The sequence below is a fragment of the Poecile atricapillus genome, chromosome 10, assembly GCF_030490865.1.
Source record: "Poecile atricapillus isolate bPoeAtr1 chromosome 10, bPoeAtr1.hap1, whole genome shotgun sequence".
NCBI lineage: Eukaryota > Metazoa > Chordata > Aves > Passeriformes > Paridae > Poecile > Poecile atricapillus.
Genome location: NC_081258.1, coordinates 14,054,580 through 14,078,054, shown reverse-complemented (window position 1 = coordinate 14,078,054; position 23,475 = coordinate 14,054,580). Strand labels below are relative to the sequence as shown.

General features: G+C 43.3%; 1 protein-coding gene across 1 annotated transcript; it reads right to left on the bottom strand.

Moving 5' to 3' along the window:
* Positions 1-155: 155 nt before the first annotated feature.
* RFWD3 (ring finger and WD repeat domain 3) lies at positions 156-23,095 on the bottom strand. The gene is made up of 13 exons (XM_058846088.1): positions 23,062-23,095; positions 20,399-20,780; positions 18,720-18,970; positions 16,923-17,020; positions 16,630-16,827; positions 14,319-14,410; positions 12,103-12,217; positions 7,279-7,507; positions 5,928-6,078; positions 3,641-3,817; positions 2,809-3,023; positions 2,336-2,553; positions 156-1,729 (listed from the first exon to the last, which is right to left on the bottom strand). Exons 2-13 carry the CDS (start codon positions 20,776-20,778, stop codon positions 1,586-1,588), a joined length of 2,268 nt encoding a protein of 755 aa, XP_058702071.1. The 5' UTR covers positions 20,779-20,780; positions 23,062-23,095; the 3' UTR covers positions 156-1,585.
* Between the last annotated feature and the right edge of the window lie 380 nt (positions 23,096-23,475).

Genomic DNA, 23,475 nt, shown 5'->3' with positions numbered 1-23,475 from the left:
AATAATACAAGAGAAACCTCACCAGAGTAAGGGAACCCTTGGTAATTTTCATAAGACATGCAGTGAATGTCACTGAGACCTTTTTTCAAAATACAGCAGCACCACTTATATTTGATAATTATAAACATTTTATTTTTACAGTATAAAAATATAGGAAAAAATATTATACAGAAAAATATAAAGTTAAGTTGTGATCTTCTCAGTCCCATTTAAGACAAACAGGATCACACTGTGCAAGCCTGAGACTTCAGCAAATAAAATTATCCTGGCAGCTGAAGTGGTGGCACACTCAACCCTAAAGGGACAGCTGCTGCTCACCACATCCAGAGGCAGAGGTGTGCCAAGGGATAACCTTCCAGCACAGGGAACTTGTCTTGCAGCTTCCAACATCCTCACAAGTTTGACTTTGCAACATATAAAATGGAACTGAAGACCCCCTCCACGATGTGACCTGGAGATGAACGCCCCAGCCCACAGAGTATTTATTTACAGTAAGGTGGTAAGAACACACCTGCCCACACACATCCCCTGGCTGTGATCCCACCCCATGGGCTCACATTTACACAAACCAGTGGCTGCAGCACACTCACACAAACACAACTGCAAGTTCTCTGTGACCAGTTGTGAAGCTGCAAACTACCATTTAAGGAAGACAAAAGGTCAGTAAAAACAAGCTGATGAAATCCCTGAGCTTCCACTGGTTCCTCAAAACAGAAAAAAGCCAAGCCCCTACCCCCAAACAACAGAAGCAGCCAGCATTCTTTTCCAATGTACTGGCTGTTTCACTACATTCCTGTCTTTAAGGGAAGTAAAAGAATCATCTCCCTCTTCTTTACCTGTATTTCTCCAGTAGTATTTTAATTTTCCATGACTAAACTGTCCAAGTTTGCTTACAGGTAAAGCAGGAAGGAGAGAAGGGAAAGAAGAAGGCAGAGAATTAAGGAATTACAGTGCAAATTATATACTCATGGCAAAAAACCACAAAGGAAAAAGGTTCTCTGGAGATTTTTCCAAGCATATTCTCTCCATGGCCCCAAAACTGGGTTCATCCTTGTTAGGGAATATCTTCGAACTGACCCTAGACCTTCAACAGAACATTGGGAGTGTGCTCCACATGGCAGTGAACTTGCTTTCACACTGTGTATCAGCAATGCTATGAGATGCCTTTTCATCACCCAGTAATCACGGCAGGATTCCACAAGACAGTGCCGTGGGAGTCTCAGGTCTTCAAGTTCCTCTTATTTTATTCACTTGTAGCCGAGATTTAGTCCCTGTGCTGTATTCACAGCGGAAAAAAAAGTGCAGTAACACATGCTGAAGACACTCCAGGAATTATTGCTGTGCTGAGGCAGCTTGTGGAGGTTGACTAAAAAAATTCACAAAAGAAGAAATAAGGGCAGGCCTAAAGAGGAATAAAGAAGAAGAAAGGAATTGCCCTGGGCACCAGCACATCCCAGTTCCTCCCCACTGCAAAAAAGGTGATGTAATGGATCCTGTCTCCTGTAAGCAGCAAGTGCAGGACTGAGCAGTTGTGAAGGGTTATCAGCAGCATATTTGGACAGTCTGTGGCAAGGGTAGGGGCAGCTCACTGCCACTTGTAGATATTCACCATCTTCTCTGTCAGAGTAGCCAAGAGGTGGCTTTGGTTCACTTCCAAGGGGCAGATATCCAGTACAGGCAGGTCAGCTGGCAGCTTCTGCAGCAAGGAACCACTTCCAGCATCCCAGAGCTGCGGGAGGGACAGAAAAGGTCAAGGAATGCAGGAATCTCCCCTCCTACCCAGGACAGACCTTCCTCTCTCCAGAAAAGATTTCCTCAATTTACTCATAGGACCCTTTCTCTACTTCCACACCCCATCTGACTGGTCTTTAACAGACTTGCAGCACAACACCACCCTGATCACCCTCTCTGACTCCACTCGTGGGCTCTCATACTTTTTCATACAAAGGGCAACCCTTCTCTTCCCCATCATTCCTAAAAAGCCTGCATTCTTCTCCCACAGCACTTACCACACTAACTATCCTGCTGAGTCTGTTACACCACTCAGAGGGCCCAATCGTGCCAATCTGCTCAACCCCATTCCCCTGGGGGACAACAGGGGCTCCCTGCCTACATGCCCTTTGATGGATAGGGACCACAGGCCTTGGCTAGGACCGGGAGTCCCATGCTATCAGGAAGTTACATCTGCCACAGCAGTACAACAGACCAACTAGCACAGGGTAATGTGCATAACAAGACAATTCCCACCAAATCACACTGATACTGCGACTGATAAGGCTTCTGTCCTAAAAACTGCAATGAACCCCTACACCACACTGAAAGGAGCAAGACATACCAGAGCAGAATTGGATGCCTCATCACCAGCACACACAAAGACACTCCCATCATCCTCTGGACTCTGAAAAATGGCATTTTTGGTCAGCAACTTGCAAGTGGGCCCAGCACTGAAAGTCTGAACTGGGTTAGAAGAGCACACCACATCTTCTGAGCCCTCTGTCAGTGGGCTGCAAGTCAGTTCCATCATCACACAACGCACACATGGGTTATTTTTACCTGTGTAGTAGAAATAAAAAGGTAACTTTTGAAAAACTCACAGATAGGCTTTAGCTGTAAGAATACAAGCAGCACAAGCCTGCAGCTGCCTCCTTTTGCCCATTCCCAGTTTTTCTCTATGTGCAGATGCTCATTGCTCTAGTAAGAGCAGGCACTATGTTTCTGCTGTGCACACAGCACCAAAGCTGCTGCTGAGCTCAGCCCAGAGCAGTGAGAAGCAGTGGTCAGAGCCTGCAGGGACACCCCAGTACGTACCAGGCCTGTACGTGGCCAGGCAGTGCCGTGTGTTGATCTCTGTTTGGAGATCAATGCAGCCTCCGGGTTCCAGGGGCAGGTGATGAGGCCGGTAGGAGTTGCCAGCTTTCTGTTCCCAAAAGCAGGCTCCTTCCAAGGTCCCAGCCAATATCCCACCATAAGGCAGCGACGCTGAGGCCATCCGGGGCAGGTAGGACAGCGATACCATGGGGCACCTGGAAGGGTCATTGGCAAGAGTCAGTGCTGTCAACTGCAGCTCTGCTGGTGTCCTGCTCACTGCTGCAGAGCTCCAGTTCCCCAGCTGCACGGCAAAGAAAGGGCCTAAGCAGGCTGTGAGATGGTCCTTCAAGCAAGGAGAGCCAATGAATGTGTCAAGTATAAATTAAATCCAGTGTAACTACTGAGCCTTATGTTTTACAGAAGCAGCAGACAGCACAGATCAGATGAGCACAAATCAGTGTTTGATTCCCAGAGTATAAGAAACAGAAGCATCAGAATTTCACACCTCTTTGTGATTTGTCCTTTCAAAATTAAATACTAAACCCAGCTCTAAAACAAATTCAGGTCTTCTGTTTATACTGCACCAGTGGGTCTATTTCTGACCCTTGTGTGCCTTAAAAAGAGCACAAGTGTTTGGCACCTGCATAAGTTATATATGAACACCATACAACCTTCAGAGATAATTCTCACATTTGTGCTAAATGTGAATTTTTGAACAAGGGATTCACATAATACAGTTTAAACTATTGTAATTGTTGTGTGATTTATGGAAGAAGCTGTGTTCAAGTTGATGTATATTAGTTGAGAGGAATGATAAACCCTTCTGCCATACCTCGACTTCTGAGGGACCAGTTCTTGGACATGAGAGTTTGTGTCTCTCAGATCATATATCATGATAGAGCCATTGACCAATCCAGCATAGACATAGTTTGTATCATCAAGACACCAGCAGCAGCTCCACACTGGACGGCCAGCGTTGTATGTCTGCACCACGGTGTTTGTTGCCAAGCTGCAGAAGAAAAGAAAGTGTTGACCAGTTGCACAAGTATCTACTGATGAGAAAACAGCACAATTAAAGTAAGCTAATCTAGCTTTTTAAAGTCTTCAGACAAAAGCATCTCTCTTTAGACTGAATTCTCAATTAACTCCTCCTTTACTCCAGACATGAATCTAAAAACCCAAACAGAATAATCCCTTGGATATTGTCAAGTGATTTATAATTCTTCCAGGCCAATGCTTCTTTTTCCAGATTGATCTTTAGAGACTGGGAGAGGAAATCTCACAGCAGGGTCTCAGCTGCCTTACTGGCAAGAGAAAGCTAAGTTACTTTTCTGGAAACAATTAGGAGAAACAACTCTGATGTAGTCCCGTAATACCACATATTCCTGAGATCACAGAGCTCATCTTTTCAGATTACATCTCTCATTAATTATTTCCCCTTTTTTTACACAAGAGGAACAATATTTATGCCTCAGAAGAATCCATCTTAAGCAAGAGTGAGACAGTGAGTGGCTAAGGACAGTTGAAAGTGTTATAATATTAATTATTCTGTCTACAAATCAAGTTTCTAAAGAAGAGAGTACACAGAGGGGCACAACCCAGAATGAAGATGAAGTTGGTATCAGATCAGGACGTATCTGCAAAGGGCAGCATTGTCAACATGCATTTGCACCTGAGAACAGCAAGAGACAGAAGACTGCACATATCCAAGTAACTCTGGATATCCTTTATAACACATGTGCTTCTCCCTGGGAATGGTGGTTATGCTCAGGATTACAGAGAAACATATAATTGCTCCCAGGTAAGTGTAAGGGGAACAATTACAATGATCTAGCTGGGGAAATAGGGAGTTTGATATCAGAGAAGTGATTGGGTCAAAACTACAGGATGAAAAAAAAACCAAAACCAAAACAAACTCACAGTGCTATTTTAAACAACTGCAATCCAGAGCAGGAGACATAAAGACATCTTGGAGAATTCTTTTGGGGAGGATGACAATGAAATGAGTAACTAGAGAAGACAGATAGCCAAAGAAGGACTATTCTTTCAGAGGGAGACTGAAACAAGTATGCATATGCTGCTGAAGCAAACATCTAACTCCAAGACATTTTGGGATCAAGCACAAAAATAAGAGGATCACAAGCACTGAAGCAGCCCACCAGGCAGTGAGAGGTAGACATGGAAGTGTCTGGCTCCTTGCTGCAATGTCTCCTCACTCTTCAGATTAAACCATGAAAAGAATTATCAGCCTAATCAGAAATCTGACACCTTGATTTGAGCATCAGAGATATGCTAGTCTAGCAAACTTCCAACATGGTTACAGGAAAGAAACGTTTGTTGCAGGAGTAAGTTCTCTTCATTGCTTCACTTGTGGGAAAGAATTGAGACCAATTAGTCAAACAACAGATACTTATCCTGCCTAACTCAATACTGACAGACTGATTGCACAGAGGTGTTAATATAACCCAATAAGAATCAAACAGCCAATAAGTTTTGAAGAACAGTAAGATTAAGACTGAAGAGCAGTACAGCAGCAAGAAAACACTCATAAACCGTAAATTCTAACAGGACTGGACATACTTTTTTCTCAGTCTCTGCATAATTAGTTTCTAACCCGCTGCTTTAAGTCTCTGCTAGCTCTGGAGAGCCTCTAGAACATGCTCAACCATGCTGTTTATGCATTTTATATCCTAGATGAATTCCATGATCTGCAAGAAGTTTAAAATAGGAGAAGCCAACATCAGTTCAAGGAAAGAGGAGCCCAGCCTAACCACCCCTTATTTCTGCTTCACATTTCCCTGCTGTAACAGAAAACCAAGTGGACAGTAAATGTCATGTCTATATATTATGTTATTTATTCTCAACACAGACAATCCATGCTGAATTACTTGTTTTCCATGGGAAAATAATCAGAGAGAGGTAGCTCCATGACACCTCCACCTTAAAGATGCAAAATCAATCAATAAGTCCTTCCCTCTGTTAGTTCTCACATGCAGGGAGAATATGCAGACCTGATCTCATCTTTGCAGCGTCTTTCAGAAAGCTGAACAGCAAGAACAAAATGCAACCTAACCTCCTGCACACAGCCATACTCTGCAGGGACAGGCAGCAGGGCTCACCTGGTGAGTTTGAGAGTGCTGTCCAGGGCAGCAGAGAGCAGCAAACCATTTGCTCGAGTGCCGAAAGCCAGGCCCCTAATCTGTTTACTGTGGATGGGGATGTACTGACTGCTCTTCAGGTTGGCCAAGCTCATCATCTTAACACCACAACCTGCCACAGAAGAAGGGTAAAAAAACAATTATTGCAAAACAGCATATGCATAGAACTGGCCACAGTTCTATGCTAGAACTATGAAGTCTGTATTGAAGCCTGTGGTGGGATGAACATGTAAGTTATTTGCTGTTCTGGATAAGAACTGCCACAAATCATTCTTTAATTCAAATGGCAACAAAGCTAAATCCCTAAGGATCCCAGCCAGTAAGAGCAAATTTAGTACCAGCATTACAATTCTGTTACAAGGCCTGCTGCTTTTTAGCCAGCGTCTTCAAAGAGACTCTTGCCCAGATAAAACCACAAAGAGCAGGATTACATGGCTATTTAAGAGAACAAGCATCACAGCAAAGAATGGTTACAGGTGAACTTAACCTGTGTGCTACAAGAGTCACCACAAAGCCTCCATTCAGAGATTCAGTCTCTGGCTACAAATGCCAGAAAAATGAGACCAGTTAAATGTGGAAAACCACTTTGTTATGCCTAGATAAGGCATATTAACCTCAAACCCATTAACCAAATAAAGTAAGTTTCATCAGTCAGAAAGCATTTTGCACATAAGTGCTCTCAGACTCCTAATGCCACATGTATTACACTGAAAAAGCCACTGGCACTGGTCCAGATGTCAGGTCACTGGCCTCTGGACATAACAGTGAGACAAAACCAGGGCTGCCTGTGACTTCTTGGATCCCTATTTCCTCATTAGTGAATAGTGCTTCAGGCATTCTCATTAGAAGGAGTCTGCTTTTGGTTTGGTTTGTTTTCTGTTGTTTTGTTGGTTTTTTTTAAGTGTACTGACAAATCAGCTGCATGTGCATCAATCCATCTACAATTTGGGAAGCAGTGTTTCTCACTTGACCATTGGTCAACTTCCTGGGCCCTTGTTCTTTCAGAAAGTCCACCTTTGCAAGGATTACCAGACACATCTTTTAACTTCCTGTGGATGTGGCATTCCAGCAGGAGATCTGGAGACTCTCTGCTGGGACTCTGCCATAGAAGTGCCAGGGAAAACAAGCTCCTTTGCTAAGCAGAAGCCACCAATGCAGGGGCCAGATGAACTATGGGCAGCCTTATGAGTAGTCTCAGTTTACAAGGCAAGTTTACATGCAAAGGCCAATCAGAAAAGCAGGGAGAAGGGACAAAGTAGAAATTACATTAATTTGTACTTCTTAACCCCCAAATGCTGACTTGCTTAATTACCAGGAATAAAAGTAGACTGTGGAGAAGGCTGTGATACCACAAGACAACTCAGTGAGTCACAGTATGCCATTACTCTGCAGTTCCCAGTCTGAGACACCAAAAAAGCCTTTTCCAAGTGGTACTTGCGCTGGCTTTGGCTGGAGGGGAGGCTGCCTGGGAGGCAGGTGCGGGAGCTGCCAGGTTGCTGTGAACTGCTTGCATTGTACTGGGCCACCAGAGCCTTCAGCTCCTGCAAGAAAAAATAAATCCAGAGAGCTTTAATGCATAACCAGCAGTGTAACCTTCTGTGCTCTCTGCTTCAGGTGCTCCAATTTGTACTTGTTCTCAGATAAAAGAGAGAAATACAGTCCCATTTCCACACTATTCCTATTAAGTGCTACATTTCTAAGTCCATGGCCTATGACAGTGAGCAACAGAAGCATTCAAATGCTGTGTAAATACTGGCAGAATGTATTCAAAGTCTGTTATTGTATGTATTACACCCTGAAAGAGAAGACTCTTGGGCAACACATAAAAGCCAGTAACAATTATTACCAGATCAATGCTGTTTAGAAGAGAATGAACTGCCAAGTATTATGTGCCCTTAAACCACAAGAGAAAGTCAATTAAAACCATTTTCCAGAATTCCAGAATACCCCATAAAAAAATAAAAGCCCAAGATTCAACATAAAGGGTGTTGCAGGAAACAAGTCAGTCTATTTAATGATGATGACCCTGTTCTTGTAAACCTTGTGCAGCAAATTCCAGGAACACAGACAACTCTCAAGAGCTCCAGCCCTGTCTTCTACCACCTCCTCCTCTCTTTTCCTCCACCTCAGTTGATGAATGCTGAAGGATACTCAGCAAAGGCATGGCCAAGAACAGCTTCTGTGAGGAACAAAGTATTCCTTGAATTCCTTTTCCTGCCGAGATCACCAGGGGAATGAAGGTAGTGGCATCAGCATATTGTGAGTCCACTAGAAGTGTCCCTTCCCAAAAAGGGCTATCTTGTAATACAAGGTCAAAACCAGACAATACAGAATCTCAGGGATATTTAAGAGGGAAGGTATACCAAAGGAAAATTGCTATTTGTTTTCTGTTGTCTGAGCAATGCAGGTTCTGCTTCAAACACTGTGTAATCTTTAAACAATTAAGGGTCACAAGAGTGACATTATGAATATATCAGTAATTGCAAGTCAGCTTCAATACTGAAACAGCCACCACCACTTAACCTACATCGAAGCATAGGCAGCAGTTTTCAAAAAGGCAAGATCAAAGTTCAAGCTCTACATTAATAGTTATCAAGACCTATAACTTTTGGAAGCTGCTCAAGAGGAGAGCAGATCTGATTCTTTACAGGGGTCTGATCTCTTTGGCATCAAACACATTGCAAATGTCCCATGGGAATATTATTAACAAAAAAAAAGAAAAGAAAAAAAGGAAGCTGGAGACCTCAGATGATCCCATTAGAGCAATAAAAGACAAAAACAACCTGGGCAAGGAAGAAGGGGTGTGAGGGCTTGTCAGGATGCTTACGATGAAAGTTGTAGCTTCAGGCTTATAGTAAGCAGTCAATGAAAACACAGGTAACTTAGAAGAAAGTAACTTTCAATCAAAAATTTAATAAACTCATTATTTCTAAAAGGTGGAGGCAGGGAGACCACGACCACTGGGGACCAGAAGAGATTAAAATTATCTGTTGCTCTGGGGACCTTATAAAACTCTCCTTGTCACCTACACTCAACATTCAACTTTCACACAAGTTATTAAAAAGGAAACCAGGCAATTAAAATTACAAGGACTATTAGTACAATGTTTACATTTAAACACAATGGACAAACCGAGCAGAACCAGGAAGTCTTACTGGAGGCACATTAGCAAGGTGATTAAAAACCTTGCACTGCAGACAAATTCCACTAATTGTGTTCAAAAGAACATTCTGTTCATTATGTACAAGGCCATACTTTCCTTTAAGATGCTTTGTAGAGTTTTCCTGCTGCCTGGTGTCAGCTAAAGGCCTTGAGAGCAGACTCCTCTCTCTGCACATGCTATGACTGTCTCTAGATTTCAGCTTGCCTTTGCAGTGATGAATGAACATGAATACACCAGGTGGAAAAAATGGGCTATATAGCACAAGTCTTCCTGAGGAGCATGCAGGAGAAGGAGCAGCAGAAGAGCACAATGAACAGGAAAGGAAAACCACCAGCTACAATAAATTCCGAACAGTTTTGAGTTATTAGATTATGGCCCTAATAGCTGCTTTCAAGACAAAGGCAGGTATCAGTGACTGTCACTCTCTGCCTGTTTCCCACAGAGCTCTTAGAGAAGCCACACCTGCCACCTTGCACTGCACAGCCCCAGCCCTGCCTTTAATAGAGAAACACAGGACAGGACAACCTCAAGCTGTGGTACACCACTGCAGACATTACACCTTCCACCTCCCTTTGGGGTTTGGGTTCAAATTCAATCTAATGGACATTGAGCATTTCACTATAAACAATAGCAACAAAATACCAGCTTTCACTTCCCCAGACATCAACAGGAGGTGAACAGAGATATCACAAAGATGAACAATTCTTGTTCAATAAAACAATTAGCTTATTTTCTTCTTCTAGAGGTATTGGATACACAAGGTTTTTATTGATATTTTTCCATTTAATTTTTTTTGGATGCTCTGAAAATCCTATTTTAAAAAAGCTTTTCCATTACATCAAACAATATAAACTGATCTCTGCAAGGGTCACAATTACATTTGCTTTCTTCTCCACAGCAGCATGCAGTTTCCTATAATTTCCCTGCCAGTTCTCCTTTTCCTGCCCCATACCCAAACAGAGCTACTGCTTCCCATGTGCAAAATCAGATATCATACCCTACCTGATCAGTGATATTAATACCAGAAGGCAGAGGTGATTTGCTTATCATTAGCTACTTTTACTGAAAATGCTGGCAGATTCAGGAAGAGTACTGCAGTAGCTCACATTTCATTCCCAAGTTCCTTCTGCTCCCAAAGGAAAAATATTAGGTAAAAGTAAGGTGTCAGCAGCATTGGCTGCAAAACACAAGCCTGAAACTCCATGTGGTGGGCAGGACACAGCTCAGCACAGCCCTTGCTCCTGAGGGTTTTCTTTCAGAGCTCTCCTCATCTGCAAGTTCCTTTTCTCATGTATTTTCATATAGCTAAAGACTTAAAAACAATTTCCTAGTCTCAATAACGTTACATACTTCAATAACAAAGTACAATGAACACGACTGTTGATGGGTAAGAACACAGAAAACTGCATACAAACATAAAAAAGGGTCATAACTACTGCCATGACTGCTGCTGGGCACAGCTCAAGAGCATTAGCAAGAAAAAAACCCTGAAAAACCCAACCCTACACTGCAATCACCCAACCAGGGCTGGGCTAGAAACCTCCCAACCTAAATACTTCTAGGCAAGTAGTTGCTTTACTATATGACTTCCCATAAAACAAGGAGCTCATTAGGCATCTGCTCAAAATGCAATCAAACATGTTAAAGACTTATTGCAGACTTCCTGCTGACTTTTTTGCTCCCCAGTATATTGTTTTGCTTTCAGTTTATTAATAGTATAAACAAGCACCTTAAAATTGCTTCCAGCATTTGCATTAACCACTACAGGACAATGATGAATGCAGTATAAATACTGAAACAGAGCTTAAAAAACACAGGGTACTTAATCTTCATAACATGTGACTTCAATTCAGTTAGACTGGATACTCCATCATTTAACACCAAATGAATTGCAGGAAAACATTATGGACCTGCAATTTTAGCTCATTTCCATTTTTCTTAAGCCAAAGTTTGAAGTGGACCAATTTTCTTATTAGTGATGATGAGCATATGGCTTCATGAAGGAATTTAGGGAATTTATAAAGCCTTATCTTACATCACACAGGAAGACTTCAGCAAAGAGGATGTTGTTTAATGTACAGATATGAATAGCCAAGGCTATAAAAAAAATCCAGGAATAAAGAAAAGAATAAAATTAAGCAGGCTTCTAGACAGCAAGAGGGTATCATCTGCCTCATTCAACAAAAGGTGAATTCAACAAAAACTGGCAATGAAACAGGCTCTTGGAAAACCTAGCACTGGTGGAATATGCCAGCTAATTCACAGTTGGAAGCACTGGCAGAGTCCATAATTTATAGGAATCCTGCAAAAGCAGCTGGGATGGGTTACAAAATATCTCAGAATTGCATAAGCGAGAAGGAAGCAGTCATTTAACAACTCATCGTTTATACTCAGTAATTTGTGCTCTAAGAGGTGCCTCTCATTAGCTGCTCAGCCCATATACAGCCTCCTCTATTGACAGGCCAGGTACCAGAAGGTGTTAAACAGAAATGTTGATTAACCTTCCAAAAAACTCATACCCCTAGGGTTTTTTTGTTTTCTTTTGATTTTGCAAGTAGCCATGCCTCTTCACAAACTGCTTCTCAAAGGCTCTTGACTAACTAGTGATAGTAGGTCATATTACAGGTTTACTATAGAGATTTCTAAAGCTTATTCTGATGCAACTACAAGAAAGACAAAGAGAATAAGTCTGGTTCTTTATTACCATGCCTTTCCAGGCACCACAAAACCTGAGGAGAAACCTGCAACATCAGCAGCCAAACAACTCCACTGCTGGGCTGCAAGTTCAATTAAGTCTTAAAAGCACAAGAAAAAGTCAGTGTTTTTGTAGCACACATCCAGTTCAGGGTGTCTTTACCAGCTTGGGATGATTCACCAGTTGAGTTTACTAAATCTTTCTGATTACTAAGGGAACATGGAAAAGGCAGGCTGAAGGGAAAGAAATACTCTGTGTATTTGTAGTATGAGACTCACCTGTACTTGCTTGCGGAGTTTGCTGCATTCATCTGTCAGAACCTGGAGCTGGAGACGGCTCTGTGCAGATTCCAGCTCTGCCTGTCTCCGCAACTTCTGCTCCTTTTCTAAAGAGCTGGAGGAAGGAGAGGAAAGTAATCCTTAGGACTAGGTATTACCTAGGATGCTTTTCTGGGCTGTCAGCTCCTGCCCTCTGACTTCATCCCACCACAAATCCTATTCAGGCAAATCCACAAGTAACAGAAAACCTGGTACTGCATTAACCCAATACACTCACCTTGAGATACTCAGTTATGTAATTGCTCTGAATGACTCACTTCAAGTATTGTTCCAACAGCCTTTCTCCTCACCCTCTCCAAAAGGACTAATTTAGCAGAGGAGAGTGAAAGAGAAACCAATTTTCTTTCCCCTACAGAAACACTTAAGCAAATTCTGTATCATCCTGTCCGTGTAATACACTGTCAGTAACACAGCACATCATAGCATAACTATATAACAGCAAGATCTTCAAGCTTGTCTCTACTACCAGTAGCTAATCTTGTATTTTAGGAAAATATATCTGTACCAGAAAAAATTATACAGATAAATTCTCTGTGAATGCCCATGAAGAAGACCCACTTACTACCTCACCTAGGGCCCAAAAGTGCATACATACCATTTAACAGCACCATTTTTGATAAGTTACTTGAATTTATTTCTCTTTCATACAGGCTTACATGAAGGAACAGCTAAAGTGGGGAAAGAAACACCAACGCTCCTTAAAATTAGCTGTACACTTGGTCTACGTTGCCCACTGCATTCTGTACATCAAAAGCTGCAATATTCCAGTTATTTCTGTCGTTCATGTGCAGGGAGCTCCAGCTTGCCTGAGTATTTTGCAAATGCAGACCTAGCCTTGCATGTTCCAAAGCACAGAATTCTGTAATTTCCTTATAGCTTTTTCATGTGATTTTTTTTTCCCTGAAGAAACAGGTGAGATGCTTATTTAACCATCACAAACACATTCTTTATATCAGTACCCAAAGCCTGAAGGCTGGTGGAGTTTTTTGAATGTGAGAAACAAACCCCATGATCTTATACCTAATTTAAGACTACGTGCAAACAATGCTAATGCATGCGCACACACATCTGTGCTCCACTCATGGCTGTGTGCCACAAGGCAGCCACTGCCAGCAGCTCCATGGACTCACAGGCAGTCACTGCTCCCTGCCTTACAACAAAAACAGGAGGCAGAGGAGAGGCAGGGCTTGTGGGGAATGGCTGCAGTGAGGTTCTGAGACACAAACAGAAGTCACTACCAATTCATGACACACCCAAATGTCTTCTGTACTTTTGAAAAAATATATCATTTATTTTTCTGTGTTAATCCAGTAAAAGAAGCATGACCCTTCTAAAGGTACACTTCAAACACCATCAGGCTGTGACAATCTGGAGAGAAGAGAGATTTTTCCCTTCCTGTTACTCCTCAATCATTTCTGATCTATAATTACCAGGATAGTGAGGTTTCTGTTGAAAGACTGCCTTGAAAGAATAGCTGTAGACATGTGAAGGAACCCCAATTAAATTCTGTTCAACACAAGGCTCAGAAGAACTCAGATATCTGCAGCTTTTTAATTCCAGAATAATATCTGTGACAGCATCTTACTGAAAAGAAATCAATCCCCATTTTCATACCTGCTTTTCCCTTTTTTCAGTACAAAGTCTACATTTAAGCGGGAAAGGAAAGTGGGAGTCATATTAATGCTTGCTGACCTTTTGCAAGTAAAGCTACATAAAGAGTTTGACAAAGCAAGATGGAAAGTGATTCATATGAGGTATTACTCTGTTTAATGCATGCAGAAAAGACGGCAGAAAAGGTCAGCTATTCACCCTCCTTGCATTCTAACTATGCTTTGCTTTTCCCATCTAATGATGAATTAGCAATATACAGCTTTTTGGCATTAACTTTGCATGTTCTCCCATGATAACATTTGAGGATATAGCACAAGATAGGTTTTGCTGTTTCTGGGCCACAAAATGCAAACTCAAGAATTCTGTTCCAAAAGAAAATTAAGACATGCAACACAGCAAGGCCTTGGCTTTTTAAGGTAGCTACACTCCTGATAAACCCCAAGGGAATGCACAAATTGCTTTAGACAGTACAGGAAATGAAAGCATGAAGTAGAAGCCAGAGTGGAGCTTTCAGGGTCAGGTATCTTTATGTGGAGACTCCATACCTTCTCATGCGCTCCTGCTCACTGGTATCCAGCGCTTTCAAAGTGCGGGCATACAGGATCACGATGTCAGAACGCTTGGCCTTCTTATTGCACTAAAATCAAACACAAGCTCAGTTGATCTGCAGGAATTTAACTGTCCAAACTATGCATCCCTATGAATCCTTAGGTATTGTTTTATTTAGCTCTGAAGGGACAGGCTGCCTGCTGGAAAACAATGCCTCAAACACTTACAAGCATGTTTGCAAGATGCTCCCTCAGACAGACACCAGAGCTCTAATCAGGGCTACAACAAAAATTGCATATCCTATTGCACCTTTAATAATCCATCTCCTTGCTTCCCACTAAATTGATTCTGCTAATGCATCAGCAAGGCAGCATGGTCAGGTAAGTTCCAGGGTCAAAAAACCCAAATCAGACATAGTGAAAACAAGAGGATCTAGAACAAAACACCAGCCCAGCTTAAGGTCTGAAAACACCAAGACTTGCTGCTTGGCCAGCAGACAAGTATTTAGGAACCCCTGAGTATACTCTCAACTCTTATTTCTGTACTGTATTCCTTTAATCAAATTCTACAGGCCCAAATCCATAAAAATGTTCCAGTGTTGTATGAAACATTGACATCTCACTGACTTCAGGGATACACAGGGAGTCAGATATTTCAATAATTTTCGTATCAAGCTGCAACCATATAGTACTTTACATCCACCTTAAAAAGAAGGCAAGTTAGAATTGCAGATACCATAACTTCTTCCAAGTTTATTGTTTTGCAAATACTCTTGATGAGAAAAGAGGCAGTGAATACTCAGATTGAGTAACCTCTGCTAAATATTAAATTACTATGTGTGCTTCAAATGCAGACTTCTCTAACACTTAGCAGCACAAAGATATCACAAACAATAGTCACAGAGCAGACAATCTCCCTCCCTTTGTAAAAACTGCCTTGCCAAGCAGTAAATAAATGGCCAAGACAGTTTTCCTGGCAGCCAGCAGCTGCCACTGGCAGGATCAGGAATGCTGCAATTTCACAGTAACTTGCACTCAAGCCACTTAGTATACAGACCATGCACAGCAACTCTGGGCTATTCAACCAGAGAACACCCAGTTGCAAAGGATGGCGATTGAAAATGAAAGGTAGGTGATTTAGCTTCAAGGTTCTCTCCAGAGCATGTTCTCCCAGGAACTTTTTGGTGTTTGTATCATTGGAAGAGAAAGAGGGAGCAAGCAACCCTTAAGACGTTAGTGTTCAAGAAGAAAGCAGTCCAAAAAAACTCCAAAGAGTAAATATGCCAGACAGGTCTCTCAGAATCCTGTGTGAGCCTGAAGTGGGGGAAGAAAAGCTTACACAGAATTGATAGGGGTAAGAAAAATCAACTTTGGGCCTTTGCTATGGCAACAAGGATTCTTTAGGTTTAGTCACAGAACACGTCAAGAAGAAGTTTCTTGTTGAGAGGAGGGAATCCTGCAAAGTCAAGCAAGAATACAGAAGCTCTCAAAATGACAAAGCCAAAGAAACCCTGGGCTTCCAACCACCAACTTAGAAAATGGCAGAACTGAATCCTATTTACAAGGTACTCATTGACCTATTTTTTGTCAACATTCCTTTGGAGAAAAAAGGAGTAAGGAATGAAAATACATCACAGAAAAGTAAGTGTAGACCTCATCGAAGGAGATCAGTATTAAGCATGTAAAGAAAGCTGGAAAGAAAACCTTCAAAAGACAATTTACCACTTGCAAAGGGACATTAAAAGATGTAACCTGGTTCTCAGTTTGCTCTCTGCAGCTTTCTGAACAACCTGGTCCTCTAAAAGGCTGCAAAAGCTGACGCAGTTCAAAACAGAAGATTAATCAGCTGAAAACTGAATTAGATGATCTTTAGGGTCCTTTCCAACTCTAACCATTCCGTGGTTCCAAAACAGCTCTCAGACAGATTTCTTGTCCAATAACATGGTCTTTATGCTTAGTTAATTGCTTCTAGGAATCCACCTGCTATTTCCATTCCAAGTGGTTCTCTCCAGGACCAGAGTGGGGCATTCTGAAACCATTTCCAAGTTCAGAACTTGAACTCTCAAACTTTTGCATCTGCTACTCACAGATACTCTACTTGAGGGAGAAGATCCAAGTCACAACTCATCCTTTAAAGTACTGCTAATTGTTACTGGCCTAATAACATCAAAATAACGGTGGGATTTGCTACTTCTGACAGCAGCTTCACACAGCAGCCAGTTGTAACACTTACAGTGATCACATCTGAGACACAAATTAGGCACATATGGTATAAGTGCTTTCCAGTGCACATAAACACCCATTTTACCTGAGGGCACTTCCCTGCCTGTCCCTTGAGCCACCTCTCAATGCACGTGTAGCCAAAGAGGTGCCCACACCGCAGCGCAGACAGACGGTGGTCCCCAGCATTGGTCCACTGCTCAAAGCAGATTGCACAGGTATCTCCTTCCTCCTCATCCAGGGGTGCAACAGGAACTGATGGCTCCAGTTTCTTTACTGGACTTGTCTAGGATTAAAAATTAAAAAAACAACACAACCATTTTAGCAAATGCAGGCTATATCATATACAATCTGTTTCAAAAAGCATTTAGTTCACCTTACTTGCTTTTGCTGGACTTCAGCTTCATCTTCATGACTTTCGTGTTCTGCAGAAGCTTGAGACAAAGCTTGAGGTGGCTCTGCTTGTACCTGACTGGAAACTAAAGAAAGCATTGCTTAAATAACCTGATTCATAATGGGGAGAAAAGGAGTTTTCCTGCTTTGACCTGAAATCATCAGGGCACAGGTTAAGTAGTGACACGCCACAGGTTACTTATAAAGCTTCAGATCAGTGCCCTGGACACAGTCTGTGTGTAAGGCCTTCTATACATGTACAGTAGTGATGAAGAATTTTATGTTCTCTTTTATGAAAAGCAACAGAATTTCAGTGAAAAAGGAGATACCTTTTAAGGACAGCAATTGTTATCAGAATTTTCTGACCTGCACAAAACAAACAGACCTGGTCTATAGTTAGGCTGATGTAAGGTTATGTTTCTGCATCATTGTCCCCTGAGAAAGACAGACAGCAATATCAGAAGTTGCTCTGCCAAGGGATCTAAGCATGCATATTTCATGTGCCAAGGAAGCATTTCCCATATGCTGGCTGTCCATTCACTCTGACTTCAGCCGTTTTCCAGCTGGTAATTGCCTGAACTACCAATTCTGCTAGTACTCTCCCTGTGTTTTTGTGGTGGGCCTGTCAGCCCATCTGTTGAGGCATGGGCACACTGAACGTGGAGATCACCACTAGCACAGTAAAAAAGGAGCAGAAATCACTGCCTCCCCTCTAGCTCCTGACAAAACAGGAGTTATTAATCACATCTAGTTATCAAGGCAGGTATATTCTCCATCCACTGGAAGTATCACCTAACCCTGGCTAATGTCAATAAAGTTTTCAGCCTCTGTGGTTCTGAGCTGTAAGAGGAGCCACTGGCTTATATAAGCAACAAGGGAATTCCAGAAAATCCAACAGAGAGCATATGTTCACACAATAATATACAGCACTTAACAGCTTGAGCTCCTGTCATGTGTAAAACTAGCCCAGAGCAAGCAGAATGGATCTGTTCAAAAGACACCTCAGAGATGTATCCTTTTAAAAAAAGCAACGTGGTGGGCTAGCCAATCAAACCAAAACTGAGGGCAGAGAGTGAATCAGAAGGGCATTCCTTAGAGACTGAAGTAAAAAGATATCCTTGTTCTTGTATTCTCTGGGCATCAATAACCTTGACTAGCAAGTCAACTATTTGTCACTCCTAAATAAACTGTGCATGTTCATCACAAACAATGTCACTGAAGTATGTGTCAGCCTGAGAACACGAGTTTAGATAAAGAGTTGGGAGACAGAAAGAGATGAGGAAAGAAAAAGAAAAAGCACCTCCATCTCCTCAGCTACGTGTCACAAGTTACAGGAATGAAAACTAAACTGAAGCAGATTGGACTTTCAAATAATTAAAAAATAATGAATCAGATCCTTCTCTGAAAGCTCTTGCTGATATCCAAGCTGTGACCTGATGTCTTCAATAGTATTTCTTAATAATATATGACAGTGGAAGCATGGCAAGCAATAATCTCTAAATTTAAGTTACAAATAATCCTGGAAATGTTCAGAATAAGCAGCAGTCTGCAAACAGCAAAAAGATTGTATTTAACATTATGGTAGCAATCACCCATTGCTGCTGCTGCTCTTAGGAGCTGCTTGCCAGGAAGCCGTGTGGCAGCAGCCTGCTCCTGTCAGCTGTGGGCACAAAGATCTCTGAGCACCGTCTGTTGAGAAGCTCGAAAGGATTTCCCTGCTGTGTTTTCAAACAGCAAGGAAAGTGTCTGCAATCAGTCTCTACACAGTTCCAATACAGCACAAACCTCCTGAGTTCGCTGCTGGAGGCGCCTCCTGGGCTGATGGTAACAGTGGTGCTGCTGCCTCCACTGCTTCCTCTTCCTCTTCTTCCTCCTCCTCCTCAGAAGTGCTGCTGTCAGAGTCACTCACTTCTGTGGTCTCATCTGGGTGCTGTTCCTGGGTGCCCCTCGCAATATGGGGCAACTCCAGGTGTGGAACTGGTCCTGCAGATGGCTCTTGGGTCCTACTGAGTTGAAAGTAATGGTCCAATGCTGCCCTGAGTCCAGAAAAGTAAGAAACAAAAGCCACAGTCATTTCAGGTAAGCTAAAGACTCATCATGTTTCTCCAAGAATGCTTGCAGGAAAATTCCTAGGCTTTGACCGCAGCAGGAAGGTGTCACTGTTATCACATCAGGGCTTCTCTAGTAGAGGGGCAATCACATAGGATAGCCCACTTTGTGAACAATCAGCAGGATCAGCAACAATTCATTTTGCTCAGTTCAAAGAAAACCTTCTCATTACAACAATGATATGGTCTTCTTTGGAGGAGAAGGGGATGGTGGGGTTAGAGAGGAGAAAAACAAAGTAGTATCATTAACTAATAAGCCTAAGGGAAACTCCCAATCTTTCTCTCCAACACTAACTCAGCCCTGGGTCCTGGAGGAACTGGTACTGTGAAATGCACACCATTTGGATCAGAGCCTCATTCCATTGGCTACTTTGTTCTTAGTCTTTCTACTTTCCTCTTCTTTTCTACTGGAACTTCATCCCTAGATAGAAACATCCTCCCCTCTTCCCCCCTTCAGTTCAGCTATCATCTCAATTATCCTTCAGATTCAAAGGAGTTTCTTGGGTTGCCTTCCAGCCCTCACAACTGTGAGTGACCTTCACAGGCAATCCGAGGGCAAACAATACAGTTTTGTTTAATCAACTGGGAGGAGAGGAGCTCTTGGTCTCGCTGAATTTAAAAGCAATGCTTCAGTTAATTATAATTTCACCCTTGGCACATACAAAAGCTAGAATGACGAGACAAAAAACAAATAAACAAGGAATTGGGATTTCTTTCTGGCTAGAGAGCATCCCCACTCATCCCCCTTTAATCCCAGTACAAATGGTATTAAATGGAGAGGATTTTTTATTTTGTCTGAAAGTAAAAAACAAACAAACAAACCCAAACAAACTACAAAAACCCCAACAGAACAAAATAAATAGAAAAACAACCTACAGAAAAGTATCAGTTTGTATGTTTGTGAAAGTTTCTGTAACAACTGTCACCAGTAAATGTAATCAGGCAGATCCCAAATCAAAGGTGAAATGTAAATCAGAGCTCAAGCTACACTGAGCTAAATGCTGGCTCGAACTGCTGAGAATCAGCACTGCTGCAGGAATCATGGACAGGAATCTGTCTGTGTGGAGGCAACAGCAGCAGAGGCTCTGCAAGCAAAATTCAAAATGCTTTGGGGCTCAGAAGTCAACATCACCCCTGCTAACACATGAAACAGGGGGATTCACTGAACAAGGGCAAAGAACCTGCCAGAAGAGACCAGAAGTCACTGTGCTACTACTGAAACTTAAAAGGTAGATTGGATTTGGCCCCAGCCACACACTAGGGCTGGGCTCTGTAAGCCAGGAAGCAAGGAAAGTTTTGAATTGATATTGGACTTGATCAGAGCGCAGTTCAGACCCAATTTCATTTCTGCTTTACCTGGTGCTGATTGTCCTCTGGGAACCACCAATTCTCTGCTGCCTGCGAGCTCTCCTCACTTGCGGACGCTGTGTGAGCTGTGGCACAGGCAGTGGTTGGTACAGATCAAACACCCCTTGTAGCCTCTCCATCCCACTGGGGGCTGTGGCAGGACTCGTCTGCAGGTCAGGATCTGGAGCTGCTTCTCTTGTACCAGCGTCGGGTGTGACAACAGCATCGTCAGCAGGAAAGGCTGCAGCGCTGCCTCCTCCTTCCCCGAGCACAGGAATGTGGGATGAGAGCACTGGGTGACCAGAGGGCTCTGGGGCATGTGTCTGGAGGGTCTCCACTGAGTAACCAGCCACTGGATGAAGATCAACTTCCATCTCTTCTTGAGCCATTTCTGCAAGGAGTTGAAGAAAACTAGTATTTAATTATAAGTGTACCCTACCTGTAGCCTGAGGGTAGCAGGTACAGCACTCGGTGACTAAAAAAGCTTTTACAATTCAGTCAAGAGAAAATCTGCCCTTTGCAGCAGAGCTAAAGCACAAGTCAGTACACAAATGTGAGCTGGGAGCACCCTCCCAGAGTCCTGGGCTCAAAGTCCTTGGCTCGACAGCAGCTAGCACCAAAGGCACATTGCAAAATCAACTTAAATAAGCATTTGGATGAGTACGTAAAGTTAATGTTTTCTTGCTGCCATCATTTACTTGCCAAGTAAATTCATGTGGATCTTGAAGAACAGCTGGGAATATCTGTGAGACTCTCCCAGGTGAGCAGCACTGCACAAGCACCTGCAGATACAGCCAGAAACAAGCTCTATGACACAGTCCTTTGCTGTACTGCTCTCAGAAGGTGGACTGATGTTTAAGTTTCTTCAAATAAAATTGCCTTATTGTAACAGACCACTGTGACCCTTACCTGGAGTGCACTGAACAGCCCTTCAGGTATTTACCAACACCAGGCAAACACAGAAGGGGCACGACAGCAGCATACATGATTGAGAAATTACTGGTACCAAGTTATCTGCAGCATCAGCATTTGTGGATCCATATTCACCCCAAGACTGGATAACATGAAATGCTAATAAACATGAAATTTGCACTAAAACTGCAAATATATTAAGGATGGTTGACCTTCTACATCTTTGGCACATGGATTTCAGGTTACCTCCAGAACAGGAGTGCTACCTTAGGGTTTGAAGAAAAACAGAGACAACAGCTTATGCATTATTAATTCTCTTGCTGCTGTCCACCATCAAATTAAGAGCACTTTAGTCACACTGTTCTTACACACAAAATAGTTCAAGATTATTTAATTCATTGAATGAACACATGCACCAAAAACTCACAAGTCCTTTATTGGAAGAGGTGTGTGGATTAAATTCTGCAAGCTGCTGGAAAACATTCACATTCTCCAAAAAGTACTTAAGCAATCATAAACTTGAAAAGCCTTGGCTTTTAGCACTATTTAGAAGCCCAAAGCACAAACACCAGTTTTACCAGCCTGGTGAAGGTATACAGCTAGGGCTGTATACAAAGAACAAATGCTGGTTGTGTATAAAAAGTAGCAGAAAATGTATACAAGAATTAATAAAAAAGGTTGTACTAAGGCTCAAATATTTTTATAAATTTTAAAAATTTCTAAATTATGAGTCATTTCATCATTCCTATCCTGTTTATCAATTCAGCCTAAGCTAGGCCAAAAATAGATGCTACCATCTCCCTCCAGAACAGCTGCATGGCCAAGACATGGTAATAGGCAACAATCAAGTACTGCATCTCTAACCCTATGTTCGTGTTCATGATAGAATTGCCACATATAACCATAATAAACCCTTTATTTTCACCAAACATAGAACCATGACGTTAAGGGGTTGGAAGAGATGGCTTAAAGATACATAATGGGAGAGAATTTGAAGAATTTGGGTGAGAATTGGAAGAGATTGGTTAAAGATAAAGAATAGGCAGGGACACCTCCCATTAGGCCTTATCCAGCCTGGCCTGGAGCACTTCCAGGGTCGGGACATCCAGTCTCCCCGGACAACATGTCCCATTGCCTGCATTAACTGTGAGATTTATAAAAACGTTAATACTGGCATTTTCACGGTTAAATCTTGGAATCCGGCCCAAAGGAGCAGTGCTTCCTCCAGCCAGCCAGCTGCCTAGCAGGCAGGCCCGGCAAGAGCCCGCAGATGGAGGGTCCCCACAGACAGCCTTCCCGGGCCCAAATGAGAAATTCCGAGCGCTTCCAGAGGGCCGAGCTTGGCCGGCAGCCTCAGGGCTCGCAGCCGAGGGCTGTGAGGGCTCTGAGGGCTGCAGCAGCAGCTTCCCCTGGCGGAGCGCACCCAGGCCCGCTCCGCACCGCCCGCAGGGCTTCTGCCGTACCTGCTTTAGCCTGAAATTAACAAGAAAAACAAACCAAACCAAACCAAACACACGCTGCACGAGCGAGAAATCTCTGCCGTCTTTTTCACAGAGCTTGCATATTTTAAAGACGAACCCGTCACAAAAATGACACGGGAGCAGGATATCCCTCCTCCGGCAGCCGCAGGCAGCCCGAGCGCTCGGGGGAACAGGGCGTGCCTGGGAACTCGGCCTGAGCCCGGGGGGATCGAGCTGTGCCGGGATCCCGGCCCGATCTCGGCCCGGAACAAGCCGGCGGCCCCTCCGCCCCCCGCTCACCTCCGCCGGGCCCAGCCGCCCGCTCGAGCGCCGCGCCGCCCCGCCCCCGCCGCCCTATTGGCCCGCTGTGACCCCCGCGCCCGCTGCCATTGGGCGAGTCCGAGCCGTTTTCGCCTTCTCATTGACCAGTCCCTCTGTCCGTCTGTTCAACGGAACTGGGCGTGACAGGGCCGAGAGGCAAGTAGGTAGGGCGTGCTCTGATTGGTCAAAGCGCCGCAGTGAAGGCCGGCTGATTGGACAAGGAGGCCCCTGATGGCTGGGGGTGGGGCAAAAGCAGGAGAGCGAGTTTTCATTGGAGGAAACGCCGCGGGGAGAAAAGAGCGGGAACGCAAATTCATTCAAACCGGGGAGGTGGGCGGGGCGTTGCCATGGCGGCGGGACCGCAGCCGCGGGGTGGGCCCGGGGTGAGCCCGG

Coding starts and splice junctions, on each gene's coding strand:
- RFWD3 (XM_058846088.1), bottom strand. CDS start 20,778: ATGGCTCAAGAAGAGATGGAAGTTGATCTTCATCCAGTGGCTGGTTAC. Junction 17,021..18,719: donor TCCAGCAGCGAACTCAGGAG/GTTTGTGCTGTA, acceptor TGCTTTCTTTAG/TTTCCAGTCAGGTACAAGCA. Junction 12,218..14,318: donor GAGCAGGAGCGCATGAGAAG/GTATGGAGTCTC, acceptor TCCTTCCTCCAG/CTCTTTAGAAAAGGAGCAGA.